This window comes from Grammomys surdaster, unplaced genomic scaffold, assembly GCF_004785775.1.
Source record: "Grammomys surdaster isolate TR1022 unplaced genomic scaffold, NIH_TR_1.0 317, whole genome shotgun sequence".
NCBI lineage: Eukaryota > Metazoa > Chordata > Mammalia > Rodentia > Muridae > Grammomys > Grammomys surdaster.
The window spans coordinates 506556-533790 of record NW_021604736.1 but is presented as its reverse complement, the minus strand read 5'-3'; the positions used below and the strand labels follow the sequence as shown (position 1 = coordinate 533790).

The 27235-nt window shown below is 49.4% G+C and overlaps 1 protein-coding gene and 1 non-coding gene across 5 annotated transcripts; both read left to right on the top strand.

The window, feature by feature from the left end:
- Arap3 (ArfGAP with RhoGAP domain, ankyrin repeat and PH domain 3) lies at positions 1 to 26731 on the top strand. 4 transcript variants are annotated; one of them, XM_028777911.1, is made up of 33 exons: positions 1 to 220; positions 2380 to 2917; positions 3014 to 3075; positions 3175 to 3286; positions 7572 to 7763; positions 7905 to 7974; positions 8206 to 8326; positions 8408 to 8592; positions 8676 to 8782; positions 9233 to 9432; positions 9538 to 9623; positions 9769 to 9951; positions 10134 to 10269; positions 10887 to 11003; positions 11424 to 11571; positions 11668 to 11770; positions 13760 to 13979; positions 14636 to 14699; positions 14911 to 15074; positions 17057 to 17269; positions 17857 to 17962; positions 18881 to 19028; positions 19304 to 19372; positions 20920 to 20994; positions 21077 to 21191; positions 23224 to 23352; positions 23433 to 23566; positions 23856 to 23938; positions 24033 to 24068; positions 24725 to 24788; positions 24899 to 25036; positions 25260 to 25298; positions 25731 to 26731. In XM_028777911.1, the coding sequence occupies exons 2-33, from the start codon at positions 2397 to 2399 to the stop codon at positions 26208 to 26210; spliced, it is 4620 nt and encodes a 1539-aa protein (XP_028633744.1). In that variant the 5' UTR covers positions 1 to 220; positions 2380 to 2396; the 3' UTR covers positions 26211 to 26731. The 4 variants fall into 4 exon arrangements, with proteins under 4 accessions (XP_028633744.1, XP_028633747.1, XP_028633745.1 ...); XM_028777912.1 differs by lacking the exon at positions 1 to 220 and adding an exon at positions 700 to 753; XM_028777914.1 differs by lacking the exon at positions 25260 to 25298.
- Positions 20277 to 20383, top strand: LOC114629851. Its single transcript, XR_003712729.1, has one exon. It is a non-coding gene; the product is annotated as a U6 spliceosomal RNA (small nuclear RNA).
- Positions 26732 to 27235: the final 504 nt, after the last annotated feature.

Sequence of the window (27235 nt, the reverse complement as noted above, 5' to 3'; positions counted from 1 at the left end):
TGGAGCTCTTGCAAATGCCACAGGGAGGGGAGAGAAGCACCTTCCCCTTATCCATCCTGCTCCGGCCCGTGTCAGGTGGGAAAGGCGAAAACAGAGGTTTCTCCCAAGCATGAAAGGGTCCAAGCATGTTTGGTTACCGTGCTTGCCCCAGAAAGGCAGACTCGATTTGGAAGACTCAAGAAAAGAAACCTAGGCCGGGAGCTTGGGACGACAGAAGCCGGTGAGCCTTCTCTGCGGGGCTTCAGCACAGAGGGGAGGGGCCTCAGCACAGAGAGGAATCTTCATCTCCGAGGGTTTTGCCCATTCTGTTCTCATCTCCCATTTAACTGGGTACTTAAGTCCAGCGGGTGCGGGAGAGGGGCTCGGAAGGCTTCAGGCCCCACACCTTCCCCCCCCCTTGGCAGGACTGGGTGCAAAGGTCCTCTGCCACGCTCTTTCTTCCTCCGTTTCTACTCTCTACCCCTATCTCTGACCTGACCCTCCATCTTCGTCCCTTCCCCAGACGTTTCTGAGTTCCAATCTTTTGTTCTGGGAGAAAGCAGAGTACAGGCCCCTGATAAGCAAAGGCGGTTGGGTAAGGGGCCCAAACCACCTGAAGGCGGGCGCTTGCACAAGCAGCAGCGAGCCATCAAGCCGTCGGGGCGGGGCCGGGCTGTCGGGGGAGGGTTGCGGGGAGGCGGTGCTGGAACAGCCGGACCCCCCAGTCTTGGACAGCACAGCCGGCACCCTGAAGCTGACGGAGGCCACAGCGAGGTGAGGACCCCGAGCCCTCGGGCCCAGCTTCTCAGACTCCATCTCATCACCTCCTCCGGGACCTCCGTGGGCTCCCAGGGCCCCTCAGTGTCGTCTCCCTACCCCTCCTCTCCTTCCTCCTTGCGGCGAACCCGCCCCTCTTTATTGCCGGGCCTCTGCCCCCTCCCTTTTTGCCCTCCCCCAAACCCAATGTCCTGCTTGGTCGGACCCCGGCACCTGGCACCTCCATCCCGCAAGTTCCTAGACCGTGCTTGAGCCCAGACTGAGTCACCAAGAGAATGGAATCTGACTCAGGGCCCAGAGGCTTAACATCCCAGCCGGGCTTGGGCTTGGGCATGGGACACAATCAGTAGGAGAGCAACAGGGATGGGAACAGTTGGGAACAGAGCCCAACCGCAGAGGGGAGGCGAGGGTCAGCCACAGTTAGAACTTAAGACTTGGTCAGAAGTGTGGGGCCTGGCAAATTTCATAATACAGAGCAAATACGGGGTGGGGGTGGGGGTGGGGGTGAGGAAAGGTGAATTTAGATAGCTGCAGGTGGAGGTAGGGACAAAGACAGGACCGAGTTGAAAACTCTGGAGAGTTGAATCTGAGATGGACCCAGGGTATGGGGCAGGATTAGAGAGAGGTAGGCAGGCCCAATGGGGCAGGGCTAGGAAGACCTAATCACAAGAGTAGGGAGAAAAGGCAGGCTCAGAAAAGGAAGATTTGAATGAAGTGTGTGTGTCTCTGTGTGTGTGTTCATGATGCAGAGAGTTTGTGTGTCTTTGTGTGTAGGTATGTGCATCTTCACATAGCTGAGTGTGTGTTTACGTGTGTGTCTTCACACAGCCGATTCTGGGTGTATGTGTGTTGTGTGCACATGTGTGCACACGTGTGTGTACATGCATATTTGTGGGCAGGGAACAAAGAACACCGTGGACGGCCTCTCTCCTTCGGGACTCATTTGTATGGCCAGATTCTCCACTCAGCCCTCTTTCCTAGGTGGCCTCTTCCCAGACCAGGACCCCACACATTGGGACTTAGTTGGGGCCCTCTGGGCAGCCTAACCACAGCAGGCAGGATGTGGGGGTGGCCAGGCTAGAGGGACAGGAAGGAAGTCTGAGGATAGACAATAGGTGGAAGGGGAGGAGGGACTGGGAATGACCAGGGTTAGGATGTCCACCCTGAACCTCTGCTCTGGAAACCAGTGTGAGTGGAGCCTACTGCTCCTCCCTCTCTGGCTTGCCCCTCTCCTGTCTTACTCTAGCTGGATCTGGTTACTTCAGTGGCCCCTGCTTCTCCACCTCCTCACCCTGCCCTGCCCTGTAGCGTTCCAACATCTTGTTCAATGCTCACTCAACTGAGTGCACAGAAAACAGAGGCAGAGCTCAGAGGCAGGCAGTTGGGGACCAATGCTAATGTAGCTTGCTGTGAGCTTGAGCATGGGCCTCCGTTTCCTCAATTCCTGTCAGGAGAGAGTCTGTTCTTATGTTCTGGCATGGCTCTGTCTTCAGATCACAGTCTTTGGGCATTCTTCTTTGAAAAAAATCTGGAGGCTGGTACCCCTGTCCAAGCCCCACACTTTGTGGTAGGGAGTGGGGAATCTCAGCCTGAGCCCTCCCTTCACCCTGAACCTCCCCCCAGCAATGGCCTGAGAGCCCATGGCTGCCCCTCAGGACCTGGACATCGCTGTGTGGTTGGCTGCAGTGCATCTGGAGCAGTATGCAGACACTTTCCGACGGCATGGCCTAGCTACAGCTGGTGCAGCCCAACGCCTGGGCCACGAGGAGCTGAGGCATTTGGGTATCAGTGCTACTGGACACCGGAAACGCATCTTGCGCCTGTTGCAGGCAGGCTCTGCTGAGGGTTTCCTGGATTCTCAGCTGGATAGTACCATGGAGCCAACTCCCAGCCCAGCTCCTGATGCCCAACCCCCCAAGCCTGTGCCTAAGCCCAGGACAGTGTTTGGGCTCAGCAACACTGCCGCTGCCCAGAGGCCTGGACTGAGCCCAATCTTCTGGGATCCAGAAGTGTCCAGGAACTCAGAGTGTATGCAGAGGTCCTCTTCTCTCCTTCCTTCCTCCTCTGAACAGTCTTCAGTCCTGAATACCATGGAGATGATGCCCAATGCCATCTACTTCGGCCTGGACTTAAGAGGTCGGGCCCAGGCACCTCAGGATGTGTGAGTTGTTTTTTACCTAAGGATCTGATCCTGAGGAGAGGAAGAGGGCATGAGGGATATTCTTCTTTCTTAATAACCAACAGAATCTCCTTTCAGGGCTCAAGACAGTTCCCAGGCAACTGCCCCAACGCCTGCCTTCAGGCCCACAACAGGCACAGGTAGATGGGTTGCTGGAGAGGAACTGTGACCACTTGCATCTCAGACACTTCCACTTAACCCCCTCTTTCTTTTCAATACCCCTCTCCTCACCCTGAAAGTGCACATCATGGATCCTGGTTGCCTGTACTACGGTGTCCAGCCTGTGGGGGTTCCAGGACCCCCTGACAGGAGAGATGGCAGAGGTGTCTGTCAGGAAAGGGCTGAACACAGGTGAGTGCTTGGAAGGACAGTGGTGGGGAGATGAAGGAAGCTTAAGGAACAGTTGAGTTAGCCATGGTGGCCGTGTTTCTAGTTACTCATCAAATACACACTGAGGATTCATTCCCTCAGTGGCGAGCAGAGTTTTAAGGTACAGGACATATGCAACTGTTCCCCCTGATGATTTTTGTTCCCAGGCAGGTTGTGAATCAATAAGCAGGACAGACCACAAGAGAAGCACACAAGCAAATAGATATATAACTAAAATTCAAGAGTCTGTCTTCCCATTCAGCACACAGAGAGCACTGTTACATGCTCAAAGTTGATATTTTTCAAGACAGGGTTTCACTGTGTAGCCCTGGCTGTCCTGGAACTCACTCTGTAGACCAGGCTGGCCTCGAATTAGGAGAGTCACCTGCCTCTGCCTCCCTAGGGCAGGGACTAAAGGCGTGTGCCACTGCCGAGCAACAGTTACTTTTTATGCAGTGTAGTTGAACAGGTTTAGAGAGCTGAGGGTGAAGGAATTATAGAGGACTGGAACTTTTCAGTAAATTATTGAATCTTTAAACACACACACATGCACACAGACACACACAGACACAGACATACACACAAACCAAACAGGGCTGCTGGAGAGACAGCTCAATGGCTAAAGCATGAGGACTTGAGTTCAGACCCCAGGACTACCATACAAAAGCCAGGCAGCAGCATGCATGTATAACTTCAGTGCCAGAAGGGTGAGCAGGCCGATTCCTGGAGCTCTATAGCCAGTCACTCCAGGTGAATCGATGAACTCCAGGTTCGGTGAGAGATCCTGGCTTAAACAATAAGGTGAAGAACAACCGAAGAAGACATCTGACATTAGTCCCTGGGCTGCACAAGAGCACACACACAGAGAAACACGTACATAGGTATACAACAGAGGGAGAGAGAGAGGGAAAGGGGAAGGAGAACGAGAGGGAGAGGGAGGGGAGGAAGCAGGAGGAAGGGGCACTGCGGATAACATTTGGGCAAAAAGACGAAAGGACCTGAATTGAAGAATTGGCTTTGGAGAGCACTAGAAACAGTGTATCCTAGACAGAGGAGCGGCTGAGAATACAGCCTGGGGCGATGAAGTGCGGTGGGAAGGGAGGGTGGCTGATGGCAGAGGAAAGGGGCACACAGATAGGACCTGAAGGGATGGTCACTGTTACTCTTAGTGACACTGGAAGCTACTGGAGAGTTCTTAGATTGTGAAAGAATTTTGCTTTGCTGAGAATGCCGTGGGAGCAAAACATGGCGGAGCAGGTGGAGAGGCTGTCGCAGCGGTCTAGGGGAGGGGCCACAGAGTGCAGCGATGGGAGTGGAGTTGATGAGAAGCGGCTGCATTTTGAGGGTAATGTGTCATGTTATGCTGAGTTCTGAGAGGAAAATAGCAGCCAAACTTTAACTTTGAGGGCTTCAGCGTGAGCCTCTGCTGTCCCAAACGGTAACCATTAGCCACACGTGATTACTGAGCACGTGAAACACGCTGGTCTGCCTTGAGAGGAGCTGGAAATACAAAGCAGCTGCTAGAACTCACTGGAAAAAAAAACTCATGCTAGAGAAATACAACATACACAGAAAGAATTATCTTGTTTATTTTTTGTGCACGAGGGATGTATGTATGTGTGACCATATGTCTGCGCACAGGAGCACTTGCCTGTGCACGCATGTGTGGATGCCAGAGGATGATGTCAGTTGTCTTTCTGTTATTTTCCACCTTTTTTTTGGGGGGGGGGCAGCAATTGAGCCCTGGGGATCAACCCACCTTTGCTTCCCATTGCTGGCCTGCAGCCATCCTGCCTGGTGCCTGGCTTTTTCATCTGTGCTGGAATTCTAAACGCATGTTGTTCTGTTCATGTAGTGAGTACTTTATCCACTGAGCCAGCCTCTATTTTACTGATTTTTACATTGATTACATACTAAAATATTATGTCTAGGATATATTGGCTTATATAAAATATGGACTACTAAAATCAATTATTTTTTTAAAACATACAAAAATTATTTTATGTGTAATGAATGTTTTGGCTGCATCTGTGCTTGGCTGCCTGAACATTTGTGTAGTGTTTGCATGCCTGTTGCTAACAGTGGGCAGAAGAGGATGCTGGATCCCCCGAAACTGAAGCTATGGATGGCTGTGAGCCACCGTGTGGGTGCTGGGGATCAAACTTTGGTCCTCTGCAAGAGCAGCCAGTGCTCTAGACCAAATCTACAGCAACGATTTGGAATGACAGTTAATGGTAGAAATAGAGATGACTGAACCATCACTCCAACCTCAATATTCCTTTTAATGAATGTTGCTAACTTACATATGTAGTCCTTGTTGATTTTCTACCGGACAGCATGGTTCTGAGCACCTAAAATTTCGTGGAGTTGTGATCTGAGCCAGGAAGGCTGTGCATCAAACAGGAGGGAGGAGGTTGGCCAGGAACTCTGCTTCAGATATGAAATTGGAGATGTTTAGTACATCTAAGAGGCAATAATAAATAAGGCTGCTGACTACATCTGCCTGTCGTTTGCGTGGGCTATCTGAGCCAGAGATTTCAGTACGGAAACTGTTAGCATTTAGAGGGAGTGGAGGGGAGACGAGAACCCAGTCCAGATCCTCTGTGCCTTCCTACATCAAGAGGTTTGGGGAAGAGGAAGAATCATTAAATAGACTGAACCAAAATAGCCAGAGAAGGAGAAGGAGAGCTGGGGGACGATGATGTCATTGAAGCCAAGGGCATAGGAGGAGGGAAAGTCCAATGTGTCCTGTTGCTGAACAGGCTGCTGCTGCTTAGTAAGCTGGGACTGAGAATTGACCTCTGGAATTATGGAGGTCGCAGGGGACTCTGGCTAGGAGTAAAAGAGATGAGAGTCTAATCAGTGCATTAAAAAAAAAAAAGAAGGCAGGGGTGGTGGCATACACTTTAAATCCCTTCACTCTGGAGGCAGAGACAAACAGATCTCTGTGACGTCGAGGCCAGGCCAGTCTACAGAGCAAAGCTCCAGGACAGCCAGGACTACGCAGAGAAACTGTGTCTGGAAAAACCAATCATACCAAACCAAACCAAACCAAACCAAACCAAACCAACAAAAAAGCCAACCCCAAACAAAACAAACAAACAAACAAACAAACAAAAAGGGATAGAGAGAAGCCAGGCACCTTTAATCCTAGCACTCAGGAGGCAAAGACAGGTGGATCTCTGTGGGTTTGAGGCCAGCCTGGTGTGCAGAGTTAGTTCTAGGATAGTGAAAGCTACACAAAGAAACCCTGTCTCAAAAAAGAAAGAAAGAAAGAAAGAAAGAAAGAAAGAAAGAAAGAAAGAAAGAAAGAAAGAAAAGGAGTAGAGTGTATCAGAAGGAACAGAATCAGGCTTTGAGAGACACTTAATGGTAGCAGAAGCAAACCGTTGTTCTGTGGAATGCTCTATGTGTCTGGAAGTGCGTAAGAACAACTTGGTGGAGAGGTGTACAGAGGGGAAGGTGAGAAAATCTGCAGTGATGTCTTTGTGTAGGTGAGAGTTGTGAGATCTGGTGCAAGGAGGAAAGTCTGGCTTTAGACAGGTGTTTACTACAGTCACAGGAGGTAGGCAGAGTATGTGTGTGAAACTGGATTGATCTGGCGCTGTGAGTCTGTGGGGTTCTTGTCTGATTGCTTCAATTTCTCAGTGCAATAAGAAACAAACACTCTCAGCGCACTGAGAGCAGTGATTCTCAACCTGAGATGTACCATAACCTGGGAACTTTTAAAACTACAGGTACCTGGCTGGAACTCACAGCCTGGGCATAGAAATCTGATTTCTCCTAACTGAATAGAGCATCACTTAGTGGTTTCCTGTAGAGGAATGCAATGACCTCATTTGCATTTTTCAAAGAGCACTGGTGGCTTTGAGAGAATGGACTGTGGGAGGGAGGATAAGATTGACCAAGTGACATTTGACCAAGTGACATGGGTACAAATTGATGAAAACTGATTCAGGGAGAGAAAGCCAAGAACATTTTGGAGAATAACAACAGTAATGTGTGTTGATGAGCTATGAGCAACCATGGCAGGAAGGCACTTGCCCGTCTTTCCCACTTCCAGAGGAGAGAGACTGACATTTTCCTAGTAAAACCCCAAGTACACTCAGGAGGGAGCTTCTCTACCCCATTTATTTACAAAGCAAACTTTGCGCTTGCTAGACATGCAATAGGTGCTAAGGGCAGGGGTGGGAAACTTACCAAGAGATTGTGGAGGGTGCTTGGTTTGACTTGTGTTCCTTCCTCTTGCACCCATAATGCTCAGCAGACTGGATGCGGAGACACGGGAGGATGCTGGTTATGCCAGCCTTGAGCTACCTGGGGACTCCATTCTTTCGCTACCCACCCAGGATGCAGAGACCAGTGATGACCTCATTTCGCCCTATGCAAGCTTCTCCTCCACAGCAGATCGTCCCGTGCCTCTGCTCAGCGGCTGGCTGGACAAGCTCTCACCTCAGGGGTAGGGCTGCTGGGAGAGGCAGGGAAGGGTAGGGAAGGGGAAAGGGATGAGAGATAGGAGACAGGTTCTAGGCCTTGTGATTGATCATCCACAGCATACATTCCCAAACACTCAACTGATTTCAGTGTCTTCCATCTTCAGAAACTATGTGTTCCAGAGACGTTTTGTGCAGTTCAATGGAAGGAGTCTGATGTACTTTGGCAGTGACAAGGTAGGGGACTGGAGCTGCTACCAGAGAGAGAAAGATAGGGAGGACTGAGAGAGGCTGAGGACTAGGAGGACCAGAAGTCCATCACAGAAGGATGGCCACAGCTGCCAGATGTCAGCATCTGAGGTAGCTGGCTTGGCAGCTGTAACCGTGTGGGTTGAATGCTCACCTCATGAAAGTTCAGTGCAGGTAGTGCAGTCCCTGGCCCCATGAGTCACTGGGTTTTCTTTCCAGGACCCCTTCCCCAAAGGTGTGATCCCTCTGACTGCCATCGAGATGACCCGAAGCAGCAAGGACAACAAATTCCAGGTCATTACCGGCCAGAGAGTGTTTGTGTTCCGTTCAGAGAGTGAGGGTGAGGGTCAGAGCCCACTGGGTTAGGGCAGGAGGGGAGGCTAGGTTAGCATACACCTGGCTGACCTGTCCTCCACACCAGCTCAGCGTGACATGTGGTGCTCCACACTGCAATCCTGCCTGAAGGAGCAGCGCCTCCTGGGCCATCCCCGGCCCCCTCACCCACCACGACCCCTCCGCACGGGCATGCTAGAGCTGCGTGGACACAAGGCCAAGGTGTTTGCTGCCTTGATCCCTGGGGAGCTGGCATTATACAAGAGTGAGCAGGTAAAGAGGGCTGGGCAGGGGCTGATGAGCCTGGCCAGTCCCTTCTGGAATCTCACCATGTTGCGTGTCCCTGACTCTGCTAGGCCTTCTCTCTGGGCATTGGGATCTGCTTCATAGAACTGCAAGGCTGCAGTGTCCGGGAGACCAAGAGTCGAAGCTTCGATCTGCTCACACCCCATCGCTGCTTCAGGTGGGACTTAGCCTGGTGGGAAGACAGGGTAACGTCTTTTCAAGGGAGATCACAAAGGTGCCATGGGCTGGAGGCCTCCTCAAATGGATATCAATGGGGATAAATGAGGAGGTGGTGAGATTCAGTGAGCAAGGTCAAGATGTCAGGAAAGGAAGGGGGCGCAGCTAGAGTTGCATGCACAAAACCCTGAGTTTGATTCCCTGCACTGGATAAATAAGGCATAGTAGTGTATGTTTCTAATCCCAGCACTTGGAGCCAGAGGATCAGAAGTTTAACGTAATCTTCAACCATATAACAAGTTTAAGATCAACCTAAGGTAGATGAGACCCTGATAACAATTTTTTAAAAAATTGGCTCAGAGTGACTTATTTATTAGCTATGGTAGGAATGGCCATTGGGATAGGGTGTGGAGGGAAGTCCATGCCCATGGACTGGCTGTCCACCCCTCAGCTTCACAGCCGAGTCTGGGGGGGCTCGACAGAGCTGGGCGGCCGCTCTGCAAGAAGCAGTAACCGAGACCCTGTCTGACTACGAGGTGGCTGAGAAGGTCTGGTCAAACCCAGCAAACCGGCATTGTGCAGACTGCAGGGCCTCCCGGCCGGATTGGGCTGCTGTCAACCTGGGGGTAGTCATCTGCAAGCAGTGTGCAGGTGAGAGGTGGGCTTCAAGCACAAATGGGAATGAGAGGTGCTGGAGCTGGGGGACTTGGGGCAGGACTCAGAGCTCTCTGCTACATGGCTTTCATGTTCTAACAGGTCAGCACCGGGCCCTGGGCTCTGGGATCTCCAAGGTGCAGAGTCTGAAGCTAGACACGAGTGTCTGGAGTAATGAGATTGTGCAGGTGAGGAATCTGGGGAAAGAGGAAGGTGGGGGGGGGGGGAGGGCCGGGAGCATCCAAGAGTCGACTCTGGGTCCAGCTTGGGGACTAGGCTGTTTGGAGACCCTTGAGTTCTGGTCGCTCATCTTTGCCTCTTATCATCCTGTAGCTGTTCATCGTCCTAGGAAATGATCGTGCCAATTGCTTCTGGGCAGGGGCACTACCCCCAGGTGAAGGGCTGCATCCAGATTCAGCCCCTGGCCCTCGGGGGGAGTTCATCTCCCGAAAGTATAAGCTGGGTCTCTTCCGGAAGCCTCACCCTCAGCATCCAGATCACAGCCAGCTTTTACAGGTAGGATGGACAGGTTGGTGTTTATGGGACGGTGGGTGGGAAAGGGGTTGGGGGCAGGGGTGCAGTTCATGTTGGAATGCCTAGATATGGGTGATAAGGGCTGCACTTGATAATAAAAGACTGTTCCTGGTGGAGCTCTTGGGTTGTACATGAGGCTGACGGAGGCCCTTCCTTCCCTACAGGCACTGTGTGCAGCTATGGCGGGACCCAACCTGCTAAAGAACATGACCCAGCTCCTCTGTGTTGAAGCCTCTGAGGGAGAGGAACCCTTGTCCCCTTCAGCCCTCAATGGCAGCTTGCTTAGCCTTCTACCTTCAGGTCATCCTCCCAAGTAACTCCTCTCTCTCCCTAGGAGATCTCAGCTCCAACCTGTGACTTATTTCTTTCAAGGGGGCCACCCCTACCCCATGCTGTATCTATTGCAATGGCAGGCTTATCAGTTTCCCAACCCCTCAGACTTCCTGAGGTCAAAGGGTGACTGGTGAGGGCCTGAGGTCACTGCCTGTAATATTCAGGATGTGCCCCAGAGTTTGTACCCTACCATTCTGACAGCATCAACCTGTAGGACTGATCTCATCTTCCTGGGGATATTCTTATTGCTCAAATGAATGGTTGGTTTAATGATGTTGGCTTCCATTTGTCAGGCCAGATAGGCCAAGACACTTAACAGATGGTCATGCTCTGAAGTGCCCAACTAGAGCTGCCTGGCTATTTGGGTGGCTGATGGGGGAAAAAAGTAGGCAAGCACTGGGCTAGCAGCTTCTCTATGTCCCTCTTCCAGAAAGGGTGTCCAGGCAGGGTTTCACCCCTATTGGGCTGCACTCTGTGCTGTGCATGGTGTTAGACCTCACTGTCTGGTCCTATTGGATGCATTTTCCAAAAGGAGGCATGCCATCCATACAGGGGCCTCACTTGATCACTTTTTCCCCTTGCAGACTCCTCCCCTGGAGTATACAACGAAGTGGTAGTGCCTGCCACTTACAGAGGTTTCCTATACTGTGGTCCCATCAGCAACAAGGCTGGAGCCCCACTCCTTCGCAGGGGCCGGGATGGTGAGCAGGAACCAGGGGATGGGAGGGGATGGGGCAGAGAGTAGGTTAGGTTTGAATGTGCTGCCAAGAGACAAGAGGACAGAGCTGGCATAGGAAAGTGCCCTGCAGTGGGTTGGGAAGCTGGGGGTGATAGAACAACAAGGTCAGGTCACAGCCCTAGATAATAGATAAGAAATTCTGCTCTGACGTCAGACCGTCTGGGTCAAGTGTCCTCTCTGCTCCTTCCTCATGCTGCACAGATAGCAAGCCTCAGTCTTCCCATCTGCAGAGCAGCCCTCAATATAAACGCACTTGGTAGAGTTACTGGGAAGATTCTGTAGTGTCAACCATAGGAAGAAGGCTTGACATGAAGTGAGTATGTGGGGATGAGGACTGTGACAATGGAGAGGATGACAACTCCTCTATCTCTCCTTCTCCTAGCTCCTCCCCGCCTGTGGTGTGTGCTGGGAGCTGCACTGGAAATGTTTGCATCAGAGAGCAGCCCTGAACCCCTCAGCCTTCTCCAGCCCCAGGATGTTGTATGTCTGGGTGTAAGCCCCCCACCTGCTGATCCAGGTGACCTTGACAGGTGACACTCCCCTTCTCCACCCCTGATCTTGCTAGTGCCAGCATAGCAGCCCCCTCATTGTCCCCTGCTGTCCTCCTAACCTGGTCTTCTCTGCAGGTTCCCCTTTTCCTTTGAACTTATCCTCACTGGGGGAAGAATCCAGCATTTTGCCACAGATGGAGCAGACAGTCTGGAGGCCTGGATCAGTGCAGTGGGCAAGGTGAGCCGGCAGTACCTTCCAGCAGCTCACGATGTTTATCTCTGTCTCCTCACAACATGTTCTAGTCCGCTACCAGGCAGAGTTGGCTGACGACTTATTCTGCGTCAAGCCCTGTGTTTTAAGAAAGGCCCACTCAATATCTCAATTAGTTTTCACAACAACCTTTGGGGGGATTTCTTTTTATTTTATGTACATTGGTCTTTTGCTTGCACATTTGTCTGTGTGACGGTGTCAGAGACCCTGGAACTAGAGTTACAGACAACTGTGAGCTGCTGTGTGAATGCCGGGACTTGAATCTGGGTCCTCTGGAAAAGCAGCCAGTGCTCTTAACTCCAACAGGTAAAGGCTCCCCTCTTTTTAATGTCTTTAATGAAGCAGGGTGTTGCTATGTAGCCCTAGCTAATATGGAACTTGCTATGTAGACCAGCCTGGCCTCAGACTTTAAGCAATCCTTGCTTCTGCCTCCCAAGCACCGGGATATCAGGCAAGTGTCATCATGGCCAGCCATAGCCACTTTCGTATACCTTACTTTCTCCATACCTTGAAGAGTCAATTTCTGAGTCTTAGCTTCCTTTCCTGGAAGTAAAAAGTTTAGGCTCAGAGCCAGACATTCTGAGATCTGAGTCCTACAACTTAGCCCCGGGAGCTCTTCCACGTCTGTGGAGTGGGTGTAAAGACTCACCCCTAGGGATGAGGATTAGGTGACATCTGAAGCCCACACACAGTAAGCCCTCTGTCTGTGGGCGTTGAAATAATGGCGGTGGTGATGCTGCCAATGACGACAGTCTCTCCCACCCTAAAACAGCTCTTCCTAAGTTCTCTTCACCTTCAACTTTTCACCCCGTGTGCCTTCCTTCCCTCCTGACAACTTCTCAGAAGTGGTGTGCAGCCTACTGCTCCTCCTTAACCCTGAGGCTGCCTTCCCCTGCCTAGACTCTCCTAAGCTGCTCCCCTGAATATCACTAGTGACTTCTCACGCCCAGAGGCCGGAGCCACTTTCTGGTTTCCCCGCGCCATCTCTGATGCAGGTGACACTCCACTCACCATGCTGTAGTCTCCTGATTATTTGTTCTAGTCCATGATAGGATGGACATAGAACTTGAGAGGAAGCATTTTGAATCTCTCATAGCAATTTGGCAGAATGAGTTAATTTGTCGAATCTAATTATACAAGTTAAGGGCTTGTATGTCTTTTAAAATAGTGTTTGCATTTATTTATTTTACTTTAAATGTATGAATGTTTGGCATGCATGATGTATGTATGTATGTATGTATGTATACACTGTACATGCACAGTGCCCACAGAGGTCAGAATAGGCCATCAGATCCCCTGGAACTAGAGTTCAGGATGGTTGTGGGCCACCATTTGGGTGCTGGGAATTGAACCTTGGTCCTCTGTGAAAGTAACAAGTGCTCTAGAACACTGAGCCATCCCTCCAGTTCCCATCTTTGTCTGTTCGTCTTAATTTTCTAGCAGTTAATTTTAAAATTATTTTTAGTGAAAGTGTTGGTGACAGATTGGAAATCTTAAAAAAACAAAACCAAAAAAATAATAGCACCCCCAGTTTTTTTTTAACCCATGCAGCTGGAACAGAATTTTTTTTAGTGGGACCCCAAAACATCCCTCTCTCCATAGTGTCCTGCTGGGAGGATTGCCCAACCATGGTGAAGATAGTAGCGCATGCTGGCCACTCCCTCTTTCTCTCCCACCTTGCATAGGGAGCAGGGCAGCCACACAGGGATCTCCTGTACGCTGGAGCAAATGGAATGGATTTCTTCGTCCCTTTTGTTCCTCTTCCTCGTCCTCCCACCCCTGCCCCGGGTCTCTCCTCTGTCTCTCCCCAGTTCTTTCCCCACGGTCTTCACCCACCACATTTCCTCCCCCTTTCTTCTGCTTTCCTTTCTTCGTCCCTCATTCTCATTTGCTTCTCCTACCCTTGTATTTTCCCCACCTTCCCTTCCCACCCCCTTCTGCTCTTTGTTTCTACAGTGGTTCTCCCCGCTCAGCTGTCACCAGCTGCTGGGCCCTGGGTTGCTGCGGATGGGTCGCCTGTGGCTGCGGTCCCCCTCCCACGCAGGCCTGGCTCCTGGTCTCTGGCTGTCAGGATTCGGCCTCCTTCGTGGTGATCATCTCTTCCTGTGCCCAGCGCCTGGCCCTGGTCCCCCTGCTCCCGAGGACATGGTGCATTTAAGGCGTCTACAGGAAATCAGTGAGCAGGGGTGTGGACAGGGCTAAAGGGTGGCCATGGGCGAGTGCGAGACTGGACCATTTTTATTTGGGGATTCTCATGGGAAAGAGTAGAATGTAATAGTTCAGATACAAGTTATAAAGTGAAACTACCTAGATTTAGACAATGTTTCCATCAGTTCCTAGCTGTGTGTCACTGGGGGAGTTATTCCATGTTTCCACGACTTTGTTTCCTTATCTTAAAATAGACAATAATAGTAAGACCTTCCTCCCAGGGCTGGAGTGTGGTTCAAATAAACAAATACACAAAAACATTTATCACAAAACCTGGTGGGAGGCGACTTGTACATACTCTAAAAGAGTTGTTTGCTGGTTGGGGTCTAGGAGGGACGACTATGTATCTTCACTGTTGTCTTCTAAAAGAGAAACATGCTAGAATAATGCTCTAGGACTCTGGGAAAAAGAGACCTGGGGTTTAGCTCAGCTTTGCTATTTTATAGCAAACAATGTAAGGCAAATTATTTAACTTCTGAGCAGTCCTATGTAGCATGGATGTAACAGTATAGTTCACTAGGGAACACTACAAGGCTATTTGCTAAAGGGCACCTCTATACCTTAACTGCCTAAGAGTCTTCACTGTGATGATGTTGATGATAAAGTTCAAGGATTCTTCTACAGGTGTGGTCTCTGCAGCTGACACTCCAGACAAAAAGGAGCATTTGGTCCTTGTAGAGACAGGAAGGTAATGTTCTATCCCTGTGACTCTTTGAACCCAGCCAACTTCCTCTCAGCGCTTCAGGGTTTGCTTCCTCAAAGTTGCTTCCTTGCTTAGGAACTAACTGGGCTTGGTGTTGCTGCCCCCTGCTGGTAACTCTGGGAAGTCACCTCCATGTGCTTCTCAGTTTCTGTCTGATCTCTGGAGCTGGCTCTAAGTCCGGCTTCTTGGGTCTCAGGACCCTGTATTTGCAGGGAGAAGGCAAGCTAGACTTTGCAGCGTGGAACACAGCCATTGGAGGTGCGGCTGGAGGGGGTGGTACAGGCCTGCAGGAGCAGCAGATGAGCCGGGGAGACATCCCTATCATTGTGGACGCTTGCATCAGTTTTGTCACACAGCATGGTGAGTGGGCACAGGTTGACACTGAGCTAGTGGAGGGTTTGGAGAAGCCATGGTGTGTGTGTGTGTGTGTGTGCACGTGTGTGAATTACCTGAAATATGATATCAGCTGACCATGTGACTCTCTGAGCCTTAGTTCCCTCATCTATAAAATGGAACCAAATGATCTTTATTTTCCAATCTAATGTGACAGTGAAATGGGCTATGTCAAACAAAGAGTACAGGGTCTGGTAGGCTGTCCCTGCTCAGAGGTGACACTGGCATAGAGGGTGAGAGGAACACGAGATATGTGAGGAATCAACCATGTGGTAGGCTGGGAGGAGACGCCTAGGGGCAGATCCCTGAAGGTCTGGATAGAATGATTGAATGGAGCAGAGGGTGTCTAGGACTAAAGGGTCAGCGACTGCAAGCGGCCTGCTGAATTCCTTGTGGAGCCGGGCCCAATGAATCTACATTCCCCATGAATTCTTTTTAGAAGGCTAGATATTGAAAAAGAAAACTCATGGAAAACCAAGGAGCTTATAGGTCCTGGGTTCAATTCCCAGCACCCAAACCAACTGAAAAACCAAAACAAAACAACAAGGTCTGCGGATATGGGCTTGAGATCACCACTTCTTGGTCATTCCAGGTGGAAGGATTCTCAGTTCAAGGCCAGCATAGGCAACTTAGTGAGACCTTATCTCACCTGTGCCATGTGGTGGTGGCACATGCCTCTGATCCCAGCATTGGGAAGGCAGGGCAACGTGGTCTACAGATAGTTCCGGGATAGCCAAAAGCTACACAGAGAAATCCTGTCTCAGCACCCCACCACACACACACATCAATTATGGGTAGGGTGTTTACCTGGCATGTAAGAAGCCCTGGGTTTAATCCTCAATATTGGGAAAAAAAAAAGATACCTTTATAACCATACAAAGAGTTGTATTTTGTCAGTTATGGGCGGTGGATAGTCAGTACCTAACGACATCCCCCTCCCCCCCAGCTTTGTCATTTTTTTAGCTTCCCTAGCGTTTATTTGAGGAATTCAGTCTGAGGTTTTAAGAGAAGGTCCTAGAATGAACACAGCTTTCCTTCCAAAGTCTTTGTGTTACCACACTCACTTGATAGGTATTGGTTCAGGTGCTAGCATGTGGCTGTCAGGAGGTGGCAGTGAACAAGGAAGATCCTGAGAGGCTCACATACTACTGGGAAGATGGGTATTAAGAAAACAAACATCATCAGCTCTCGTTATTTGCAGGAGTTATGGTCTAAAAAGCCACTGCAAACACTTAATTGCTGAATACAGAATCTCAGTATCTCTCCCAAGGGAGAGACAGGATTAGAGTCCCCTGAACTTCTGGGCACACGATTTTTTACCAACCAATCCAAAAGGGAAAAAAAAGCAAAAAACACCACCACAAACAACAAAAACCTTGCTTGGTATGTTTTGTCATCTAAAGGCAGTATATGTAAGGTATATGACTGAGTCATTGACTCTCAACTCAAGGCTGAGATCTGCCTAGTATGTGTGAAGCCCTGGTTTCCATCCGTAGTTCCTCAAAAACAAACAGACAGACAAACAAACAAACACCCCCAAAAGGCATTTGCTTATAACCCAAACCCTTAGCTAGGAGCATGTGTAAGGGAAAGAACTGAGGTTTTTCTGTATATGTTCACAAGTTACTGTGGAGGCACCAGAAGTACATATTGCCCTCTGTAGCCACAGTTTTTACATCTGTATATTCAACCAATTAAAGATAGAAAATATGAAAAATATTGTAGTGACCATGTATACTCTTTTCTCATTCTTTACATGGTGTTAGGTATAAGTAATCCAGAGTTGATATATGTAGGGTTATATATAATATATCACTTTATATAAGAAACATAAGCATCCATGGATTCTGTTAATAGTCACATATATGGGAAGGGTCCTAAAGGGGCTGCTGGGTGGGTGAGGTACTGTCTTCACTTGATATTGAACAGAGACTGCTGACTGTTTTCAGGGCTCCGGCTGGAAGGTGTATATCGGAAAGGAGGTGCTCGGGCCCGCAGCCTGCGACTCTTGGCTGAGTTTAGGCGGGATGCCCGGTCAGTGAAGCTTAGACCACGGGAACACTTTGTAGAAGATGTCACTGACACACTCAAACGCTTCTTTCGAGAACTTGATGACCCAGTGACCTCTGCTAGGTTGCTGCCTCGATGGAGAGAAGCTGCAGGTACTTCCAAGACTCATCCAGAATCTCATCTTCCTCTGTCAGTATCCACAAAGTTCTCTTGTGGAACTGGGGAGACCCTTTCCCAACATTCCTCATCCTGGTGATTACCCAGAAACTTGGCTTGGGGAATGTTGTAGTTTGCTTCCTATTGTATGATGAACATCATGACCAAAAGCAACTTTGAGAGGAAAGGATTTAGTTAGCTCAACATTTCCGCATCGGAATCTATCACTGAGAAAGGCCAGGGCAGAAACTCAAGCAGGAACCATGAAGAACTGCTTACTGGCTTGCTCCCCATTGCTGCTCAGTCTTCTTATATCTGCTCATAGATGGCACCACCCACAGTGCACTAGGCCCCTCCCACATCAATCATCAATCAAGAAAATGCCCCAACAGACGTTTCCACTGACCAATCAGATGGAGACAATTCCTCAGCCGAGATTCTCTCTTCCCTGGTGACTAATTTTGTGTCAAGTTGACAAAAACTGACCTTCACGGGGAGGTAGAAGGCAGAAAGAGATCCATCCATCCTGGGTTTGTGTCTCAGAATATCCCTGCCCTCTCCTACTCTCCTCCTCTGTGCCCAGAGCTTCCCCAGAAGAATCAGCGCCTGGAGAAGTACAAAGAGGTGATTGGCTGCCTGCCTAGAGTCAACCGCCGAACACTGGCCACCCTCATTGGGCATCTGTATCGGTCAGTATAGTCAGTCCTTCTTAGCCTCCTTTCCTTCATCACTTCAAGCCAATGGCACAACTTCATTAATTAATGTCACTTAGAGCTGTTATGTGAGGGTATTGCAGCTAAAGGTTCAGAGAATGGGTTTGGGGACTATGTAGACTTAGGTTTTAATCTGGCAATTAATCTCTCTCAACTAGCCATGTGACTTTAGCCTGATCTGCTTGCTTTTAAAAGGATGGTGATGTAAGGAAGTTTCTACCTGATAGGTTGTAGGAAAGTAAAATGAAATAATCCACGTGAAATCCTTAGTATAGCACATGGCATGTTATAAACTTCAGAAATGATTAGAAATCAACATAACTGTTATTTTTATTAGTCTGTGCCAAGTAAGGAATTAGTTCTAAAAAATAAAGATTATTAAGATGCAGGCTCACCTTTAGTCTATTAGGAGAAAGGGTTTATGATGTGGGGTGCATCCCTGATTATGTTGCATTGCTTATAGAATATTACAGAGGATTGCCAAATACAGGACTATTATCACCAAATCTAGTTCCTTGCTTGGGTTTCCAAATAAAAGCCTGTAAGGTGTAAAGTCACACTTATTCATTTATATGTGTCATATGGCTTCTTTTGCAGTACAGCAGCTGAGCTCTGAAGTTACAAGAGAGTATATGGCCTGAGGTTCTAAAATATTTATTGACTATCCTTTATATAAAAACTACCTATGGGTAATGATTACCCATATCTTAACTGTGTCCAAGATATTCAAAGCTTCTTAGGGCCAATACTGTCTAATCCACTGACAAATGCCCCATACTTAGCCTAGCACTTGGCATACAGTAGAGGTGCAGTAAAGGTCTTCCAAATTGATGGATGAGTTTGTGAAGTGGTGAGTATGAGCTGGACTCACGACTCTGGTGTCTCTCTCTGCAGGGTGCAGAAGTGTGCGGCTCTAAACCAGATGTGTACTCGGAACCTGGCCCTACTATTTGCACCTAGTGTGTTCCAGACAGATGGGCGGGGAGAGCATGAGGTTCGGGTACTGCAGGAACTCATCGATGGCTACATCTCTGTCTTTGATGTAAGGCTTCCCTGATCCTGCCATACAACCCCTCTGCCCCACCCTCGCGGACTCAGAGTCTCATCACCAAAGCCCTAGTCTATACCCGCATTGGTAACTTCCTCCCAGAGTCCTGGGCTTCCTTCTCTAACAACCTTAACCCCAACATCCTCTCGTTATTGATTCCTGGCTCTTCAGGCTTCCAGCCCTCTTATCCAGTTCCCCTTTGACCTTGATATCTGCCCTGCTTCTCTCCTTTCCTAGCAGCCCCTGAAATACTTCTGGTCCTTTTGCAGATTGACTCAGACCAGGCAGCTCAGATTGACTTGGAGGTCAGTCTCATTACCACCTGGAAGGATGTGCAGGTAACATGCCCTAATGTTAGACTGCTGAGTGGGGCTGGAGGGACATCACCATAGGAAATGCATCTTCTGTCCACTAAAGGAAGCTTCCTTTCAGCTTGTCTTCCTGCACATTGACCCTTGGCTCTTTGGTGGACAGGGGAATCCCCAGGAGGGAAGTGTGTTGGGTAGTGTGTTTGTTCTATTTATTCCACTATGGGGATTCTTCAGTTCATCCCTTTCTCAGTGATACCGAGTATTAAACTCGGGGCCTCACACAGCCTAGGCAAGCATTCCATCACTGAGATACACACCCAGTACCCCATAAGTATAGGAGATCTCAGGAAAGCCAGGTGTGTAGATCAAGAGTTCAGCCATGTAGAGTTCTGCAGGCCAAGGATGGAAACGGAGCTTGGCTTAGTTCTTGCCTAGCATGCATGAAGCCCTTAGAGGGATTCCCAGAACCACACAAAAACCTGGCATGGTGGTGGCACATGCCTGTAATCTCAGCACTTTGAAGGCAGAAGCAGGAAGAAGCAGGGTGCAGAAGTGTGCGGCTCTAAACCAGATGTGCACTCGGAACCTGGCCCTACTATTTGCACCTAGTGTGTTCCAGACAGATGGGCGGGGAGAGCATGAGGTTTGGGTACTGCAGGAACTCATCGATGGCTACATCTCTGTCTTTGATGTAAGGCTTCCCTGATCCTGCCATACAACCCCTCTGCCCCACCCCTGCGGACTCAGAGTCTCATCAAAAGTTTAAGGTCAGGGTTGGAAAGGTGGTTCAGTGGTTAAGAGCACTAGCTGCTCTTCCGGAGGATCTGGGTTCAATTCCCAGCACTCACATGGCAGTGCATGACTGTTCATAACTCCAGTCCCAGATACACATGCAGGCAAAAACATCAATCTACGTAAAAAATAAAAATAAGTGCTCGCTTCGGCAGCACATATACTAAAATTGGAACGATACAGAGAAGATTAGCATGGCCCCTGCGCAAGGATGACACGCAAAAAATAAAAATAAATAATGTTTAAAAAATGTAAGGTCGTCCTCAGATACATAACAAACTGGGCCAGACTGGGTTTATATGTGACCCTGTCTCAAAGTTCCAGGCCAGTATGAGGCCTTGGGGGATTCTGGGTGGGGCAGGAAGAATATTGTATAAAAAAAACAATAGCAAGTACTGCTGAGGACATCCTATGTTCCAGCACCTCTAACCTTATTTAAGCACCACACGATTCCATAAAGTTGGTAGTCTCACTTTTTCTCCAAATAAAGAATTGAGGCTTTTGAATTATTTATTCCTAGTAGGTCACAGTAGAAGTGGTAGAGAAGGGACCCAGAGAATCCTGACTGCAAACCTCTTCTTGAAGCTGCTGTATTGCACTGTCTGGGGCGGCACCAAATGCAGCTAAATATGCAGCTCTCTTCATCTTGGAATTCTTTTCAAGGCCTAAGCCATGTTGGTAGTGGGGGCTGGAAGGAGCACTTTGTTGGGGGAGGTTCCTAGGAGGCATTCCTCCATCTTGGTATTTTTGTAATTTTCCTGTCCTCCTTGATCTGCCTTCAGTTGTCCCAGGCTGGAGACCTCATCATGGAGGTTTACATAGAACAGCAGCTCCCAGACAATTGTGTCACCTTAAAGGTCAGTGTTAAGGGATCTGGGGGCAGGGAGGAGAGCAGGAGCAAGGCCCTAGTGAGTGTGGGACCTCTTGTCTGTATGCTAGGTATCCCCAACACTGACTGCTGAGGAGCTGACTAACCAGGTGCTGGAGATGCGAGGGGCGGCATCAGGGACAGACTTGTGGGTGACATTTGAAATCCTTGAACACGGAGAACTTGGTGAGTATGATCACACATTTGTGTGTGTGGACACATGACCAAGGTCATCAGTGACTTCTCTCTTAGCAACTGTAATGGACATCCAAGTTCATTCCAGTGGGATGGAAATTTACTATGTAGATCAGGCTGGCCTTGAACTTCTGGAAAGCCCCCTGCTTCTTTCCCCCTAAGTGCTGGGATGACAGGTATACACTAGCATGCCTGGCTGACTGCCCAAATGTTTATCTCTGGTTCAGATCTCTCCTCTGTACTCTAGACTTACATATCCAGTTGCCTACTAGACACTTCCTCTCCTCACAGGCATTTCAGTACATAAGTCTGACATTTCCTTTCTTCCTAGGCCCCTCCCCCAATATAAAGCTCAGACTATTTTCTGGTTTTTCTTTTTCAGCAAATAGTACCATGTTTCACTCAGTTGTTCAGTCCAGAAACCCTATGCCCACCGCTCTTCATCTTCATACTCAGCCCACTAATTAATTAGTCGTGTTGATAGCCCTTATTAATTAGTCATATTGACAGCCCTCATGTCTATCAGTCTTCTCCATCTCTGTCATTTCCCCATCCTCCTCATGGCCACCCTTGTCTTTCTGCCTCCCAATACGAACCACTGAAATGCATGGTTCCAGACAGGAGACAGTTGGATGGGGTTCCGTTCTTGCCTCTCTACAATCTAGTTTCTGAAGAGCAGCTAGATGAACATTTCAAGCATAAACCAGATCACGCCGTTGCTATGGTTAAAACCTTCTGATGGGTCCCTAATAAATTTAGAACAAAGCTCAAAGCCCTCCTCATGGCCTGCAAATCCTTGACTGTGTGGGTGTTGCTTGTCTCTCAGACATCCTCTCACATCAGCCGTTCTCTGACCTGTCTCTTTACCAGAGCACAGTGTACCCTCTCTCCACCATGCTGAGGACTGAACATATGTGTTTGAGAATGAAAGGCAAGCATGCACCACTAGGTTGTATACATCCCGAGTCTGGCCACACTTCCTGTTTAGATCCCCCAAGAACAACTTCTTGACTCCTGGCATCTGTTCTTACATTTTTTATCCTATAAGATCCTACCTGGAGCTATGGTGGTACACACCTGTAATCCCCGCAGTGGGGAGGCAGAGGCAATTGGAGGACAGTGTGCTCTATATAGAGTTCCAGGCCAACCAGAGCTACAGTGAGACAATGTCTCAAAACAAAGAAACATCTCAAAACCAAATTTAAAAAATCAACAAAAAAGATCTCAGGTAGTTTGCTCTGCCTGACCTTTCAAATAGATCGATGAGTCTCTTCTACAATGCAGCTTCTAACAGGCCTTGTCTGACTAACTTCCTCACTTGCTCACCTGCTTTGTTCTTTGTGCCCTTGTTTCTCCATGTGTCTCTTAACTATTATTTATTTCAAAGTGATTCTTGGGGGCTAGAGAAGTGGCCCAGTGGTTGAGAGTGCCTACTGAACTGTCAGAAATCGGTTCTAAGTCCACATACAGGGTGGCTTACACACTGCCTGTAACTCTAGCTTCTAGGAAAACACCACATACACACACATACACATGCATGCACGTGCACACACATGCTCTCTACACACACACACGTGTGTGCATGTGCACACACATGCTCTCTCTCTCTTCACACACACACATGCACACACACAAACTGCTTATAACTCTAGCTCCCAGGAAAACACACACACACACACACACACATACACACACACACACACACACACACACCATGCACACATACACACTTAAAATATATATCTTCAGTTTAAATCATTACTGGTCTGTTTTACTGCTTTGCTTAACTGTCTGTCTACTGTTGGCTCCTTCATTAGGCTGTAGCAGGCTTTTGTATCATTCTCACCGATGTATCCCAGGGACAGCATGGTACCTGGCATAGCATCAGGGGCTGTGTTTAGATCGGTATATGAATGAATGAATGAATGAATGAATGAATGAATGAACTAGTGGGAGGTGAGATGGGGCCTCCAGGCTTTGGCTAGTTTTTGTGATTATTGCCTGCCTCAACATTTCCCTTCAGAGAGGCCATTGCATCCCAAAGAAAAGGTTCTAGAGCAGGCCTTGCAATGGTGCCAGCTTCCAGAGCCCTGCTCAGCCTCTCTGCTCCTGAGAAAAGTCTCTATGGCACACGCTGGCTGCCTCTTCACAGGTGAGCCTCCTCCCTCAGCCCAGCATTCCCTAGGCCCCTCTCCTGAGAGTTCCCACCCAGCATTGCTCTTCTGTATCCAGGAGTCCGGCGTGAGAGCCCACGGGTGGGGCTGCTTCGGTGTCGTGAGGAGCCACCTCGCTTACTGGGAAGCCGTTTCCAGGAGAGGTTCTTTTTGGTGCGTGGCCGATGCCTGCTGCTACTCAAGGAGAAGAAGGTGATGCCCTGGGGCTAGGGGAGGTGGGATGCTGGGTGGCTAGTCAGCCATCAGGAGTCATAACTGTACCAACCCCTGACCCCACAGCCCCTGACCCCATAGCCCCTGACCCCACAGCCCCTGACCCCACAGCCTCTGACCCCACAGCCCATACCCTCACCAATCTCATTGTTCCCCTGACGGTGACTTATTCTATGATCATGTGCCCAGTACACCCACGCCCTCTCGATTTTCCTAACCATGGTGTTCTTGTATATCTCAGTCTTACTGTCTCTGTTCATGTTCTCAGAGCTCTAAGCCAGAACGGGAGTGGTCTCTGGAAGGGGCCAAGGTCTACCTGGGAATCCGCAAGAAGTTGAAACCTCCGACACTGTGAGTTTTCCTCCCTGGTCCTGATCTATGGCTTTCTTGCTGTCACCTCTCTGGCTTTTAGTTACTCTAATTACTGGTCCCCTTTGCCTTTCAGGTGGGGTTTCACTTTGATACTGGAAAAGATGCATCTGTGAGTATCTCTTAGTTAACTTCTTCTCTGCCTCTACCCTGCTCCTTGTCTGTCCATCTGTCTGACCATCTGATCTTGTGTGCATGTGCTCATGCATGTGGAGTTCAGAGGTCAACTTTAGGTGTCACTCTCTAGGTCCTGGGGTTTGCCAATTAGATTAGGTTGGGTGGCCGTTAAGTCTGAGAGAGCTGTCTGTCTCCACCTCCTCAGCACTGGGACAACAGGCATTAGCCACCATGCCAGCATCAGCTTTTCCTTTTTAATTAAAAAAAAAAATCATGTGTATAGGTTGTTTTGCCTGAATTTGTGTCTGTGTACTATGTGTAGGCCTGGTGCCCACAGAGGCCTCAGATTGCCTGAAACTGGGATTATAGATGGTATGAGCCACCATGTGGGTGATGGGAGTTGAACCCAGGTCCTCTAGAAGAGAAACCAGTGCTCTTAACCACTGCACCATCTCTCTAGTGTCCCCTTTTCTGACACAAGTGTTGAGGATCCAACTCCGATCCTTATGCTTGTATGGCAAGCACTTCATACCGAGATCTCTCCCTAGCTCTGCCCTGTCCTCTTCCTCTGCCGTCTCCTCCATTCTTCCATTCCTCCATGCTCGCTGCTACAACTCCTTCAGTTTCCTGAATCACTCTGTTCACCCACAGCTGTCTGTCCTGTACGGATGAGGAGGAGATGTGGGACTGGACCACAAGCATCCTTAAAGCCCAGGTGAGGAGAAGGAAGAGGCTGAAGGCTGGGCTTCCGGTGCCTCTGGGGTCCAGCCACATCCCCCAGAGCCACCTAGGCCCACCAGTGCCAACAGCTCACTGTCTCCCCAGCATGATGACCAGCAGTCAGTGGTTTTACGTCGTCGTTCCTCCTCTGACCTTGCTCGTCAGAAGTTTGGCACCATGCCCTTGCTGCCTATCCGAGGGGATGACAGTGGAGCCACCCTACTCTCTGCCAATCAGACCCTGGTGAGATCCTCCCCAAGCATGTCTTAAGCATCTGATCCCTGTCCTTATCCTTGTCCTATTGCAGAAGGAAACAGTGTGCCTGTATGCCAGATGCCCCACCCCCTCACCACGACCCTTTTGTCCACAGTCTGTGTACCCTCACTTCCCACCAGCACCTCCTGTTGCTAGGTCTCACTTTGTCTCTGTCTCTCCCTCCCCTCATCCCCACTCTACCCGGGTCCAGCGGCGACTACACAACCGGAGGACCCTATCCATGTTCTTTGTGAGTATTGTGCTTGTGCTGGCTGTGTGTCTGCCAGCCCTGTGTGTGTTCTGTGATGCCCACACCCTGGTGTGCTCCATGTCCTGATGCAGGCCATCAATGCATGGATATGTGGCAGAGGAGGACAGTGAGGAGGGATATGATGAGGAAAGGAGAAAGTCATTAAAAACTGGAGAAATAGAAGAAAAGTGGTTAAGCGAATGCATTTAGGAGCCAGACAGATCTGAGTTCAAGCCTCACCAACTACCATTTCCTTACTCTGCTCCAGGGCGGCTTAGCCCCTCTGCAGCATGACCCACGTGTACAGGTGGTTGTGATATCATATATGTCAAGTATTTTGTAGTGTCTGACACAAGGAAGAACATGACCAAGGATTAATAACACAGTAACTCTGACACTGTGCCCACCCTCTGCTGTTTCATTCCCAACCAGCCAATGAAGTCACCCCAGGGGTCTGTGGAGGAGCAAGATGAGCTGGAGGAGCCTGTGTATGAAGAGCCAGTATATGAGGAGGTCGGGGCCTTCCCCGAGCTTACCAAGGACGCTGCCTTCTCTTCCACATGGGAGTGGTCGGCCAAGTCAGACACACCCCTGACCAGCCAGAGGTCCTTTGATCAAACCTCCCTCTCCAAAGCAAGCATGTTGGCCCAGGAGGACAGGATACCTGACCCTCCTCCAGGACCCCCTTCAAAAAGCAGCCCTCAGGCACGAGGGTCCCTGGAGGAGCAGCTGCTCCAGGAGCTCAACAACCTCATCCTGAGGAAAGGAGAGCCTGCCACTTGTCCAGAAAGTCCTTCCCAGCCCACCAGTCCCCAATCCCTCAGCCCCACCAGCCTTCCAACACAGACACCCAGCTTACCCACCCAGACCCCCTGCACTTCCAGTCCATCCTCCAGCCAGCCCCTCACATGACCCCAGGGCCAGCAGTCAAGGAGGTAGGTAACCAGAGGAGAAGCCAGGCTATCACCATGACAGACAACTGCGGGGAGCATCTTCTGCCCTGGATTGATGACTCTGGAATCTAGTATGGTACTGTGGAAGGAACACTGGACTGAGAGCCCTGGAGCCCCTCTCTGGGCCCAGGCCATTTGTCTGTACTATGAAGTCACTAAAATAAGGAGAGAGATGAACACCGAACTGTTTCTGAACTAGGAGCCCTGATATTTTCCCTCAATAAGGGCAGCTCCTGGTTTATATATTTGATACAGGGGTTCAGTGAGAGCTTTGCAGCATAAGAATGGTTTTTACTGCATTAGAGGAACGTGAAGGTTTGGAAGCTGGCGACGTGCATGCTATCCAGATCTATGTTATTCCACTTCCTATGTGCTGGAACTTGAGGCCCTAGAGCTGGGTGGCTGATTGGGGTTGGGAGCTGGGGGAAAGGGGAGTCGAAAGGAGTGGGTCACTACTAATAAACTTTGGAACCAAAAGGCTCATTTTTTTCAACAGCATTCATTCAATGAGTATGTATTGAGCACCTAATTGGTGCTGCCAAATCAAACAGGGTCCTTGCTCTTTTTTTTTTTTTAAATATTTATTCTATTTATATGAGTACACTGTAGCTGTCTTCAGACACACCAGAAGAGGGCTTCAGATCTCATTATGGATGGTTGTGAGCCACCATGTGGTTGCTGGGAATTGAACTCAGGACCTCTGGAAGAGCAGTCAGTGCTCTTAACCGCTGAGCCATCTCTCTACCCCCAGGGGTCCTTGTTCTTACAGAGCCTACAGAAAGGAAACTAAATACACACATCAATCAGAGGACAGGTGAGTTTAGTACTTCGAAGAAACTAAACTCAGCGACAGCTTGAGCTAAGATGGATGTGGCCTTTACACTGGGTGGATGGGGCAAAAGCCTCTGAGGAGAACAATGGCAAGAAGCTGATGGGGGAGTGCTCAGAGCAGGAGAGGACGGGAGCAGGCACTAAAGCTGTGCA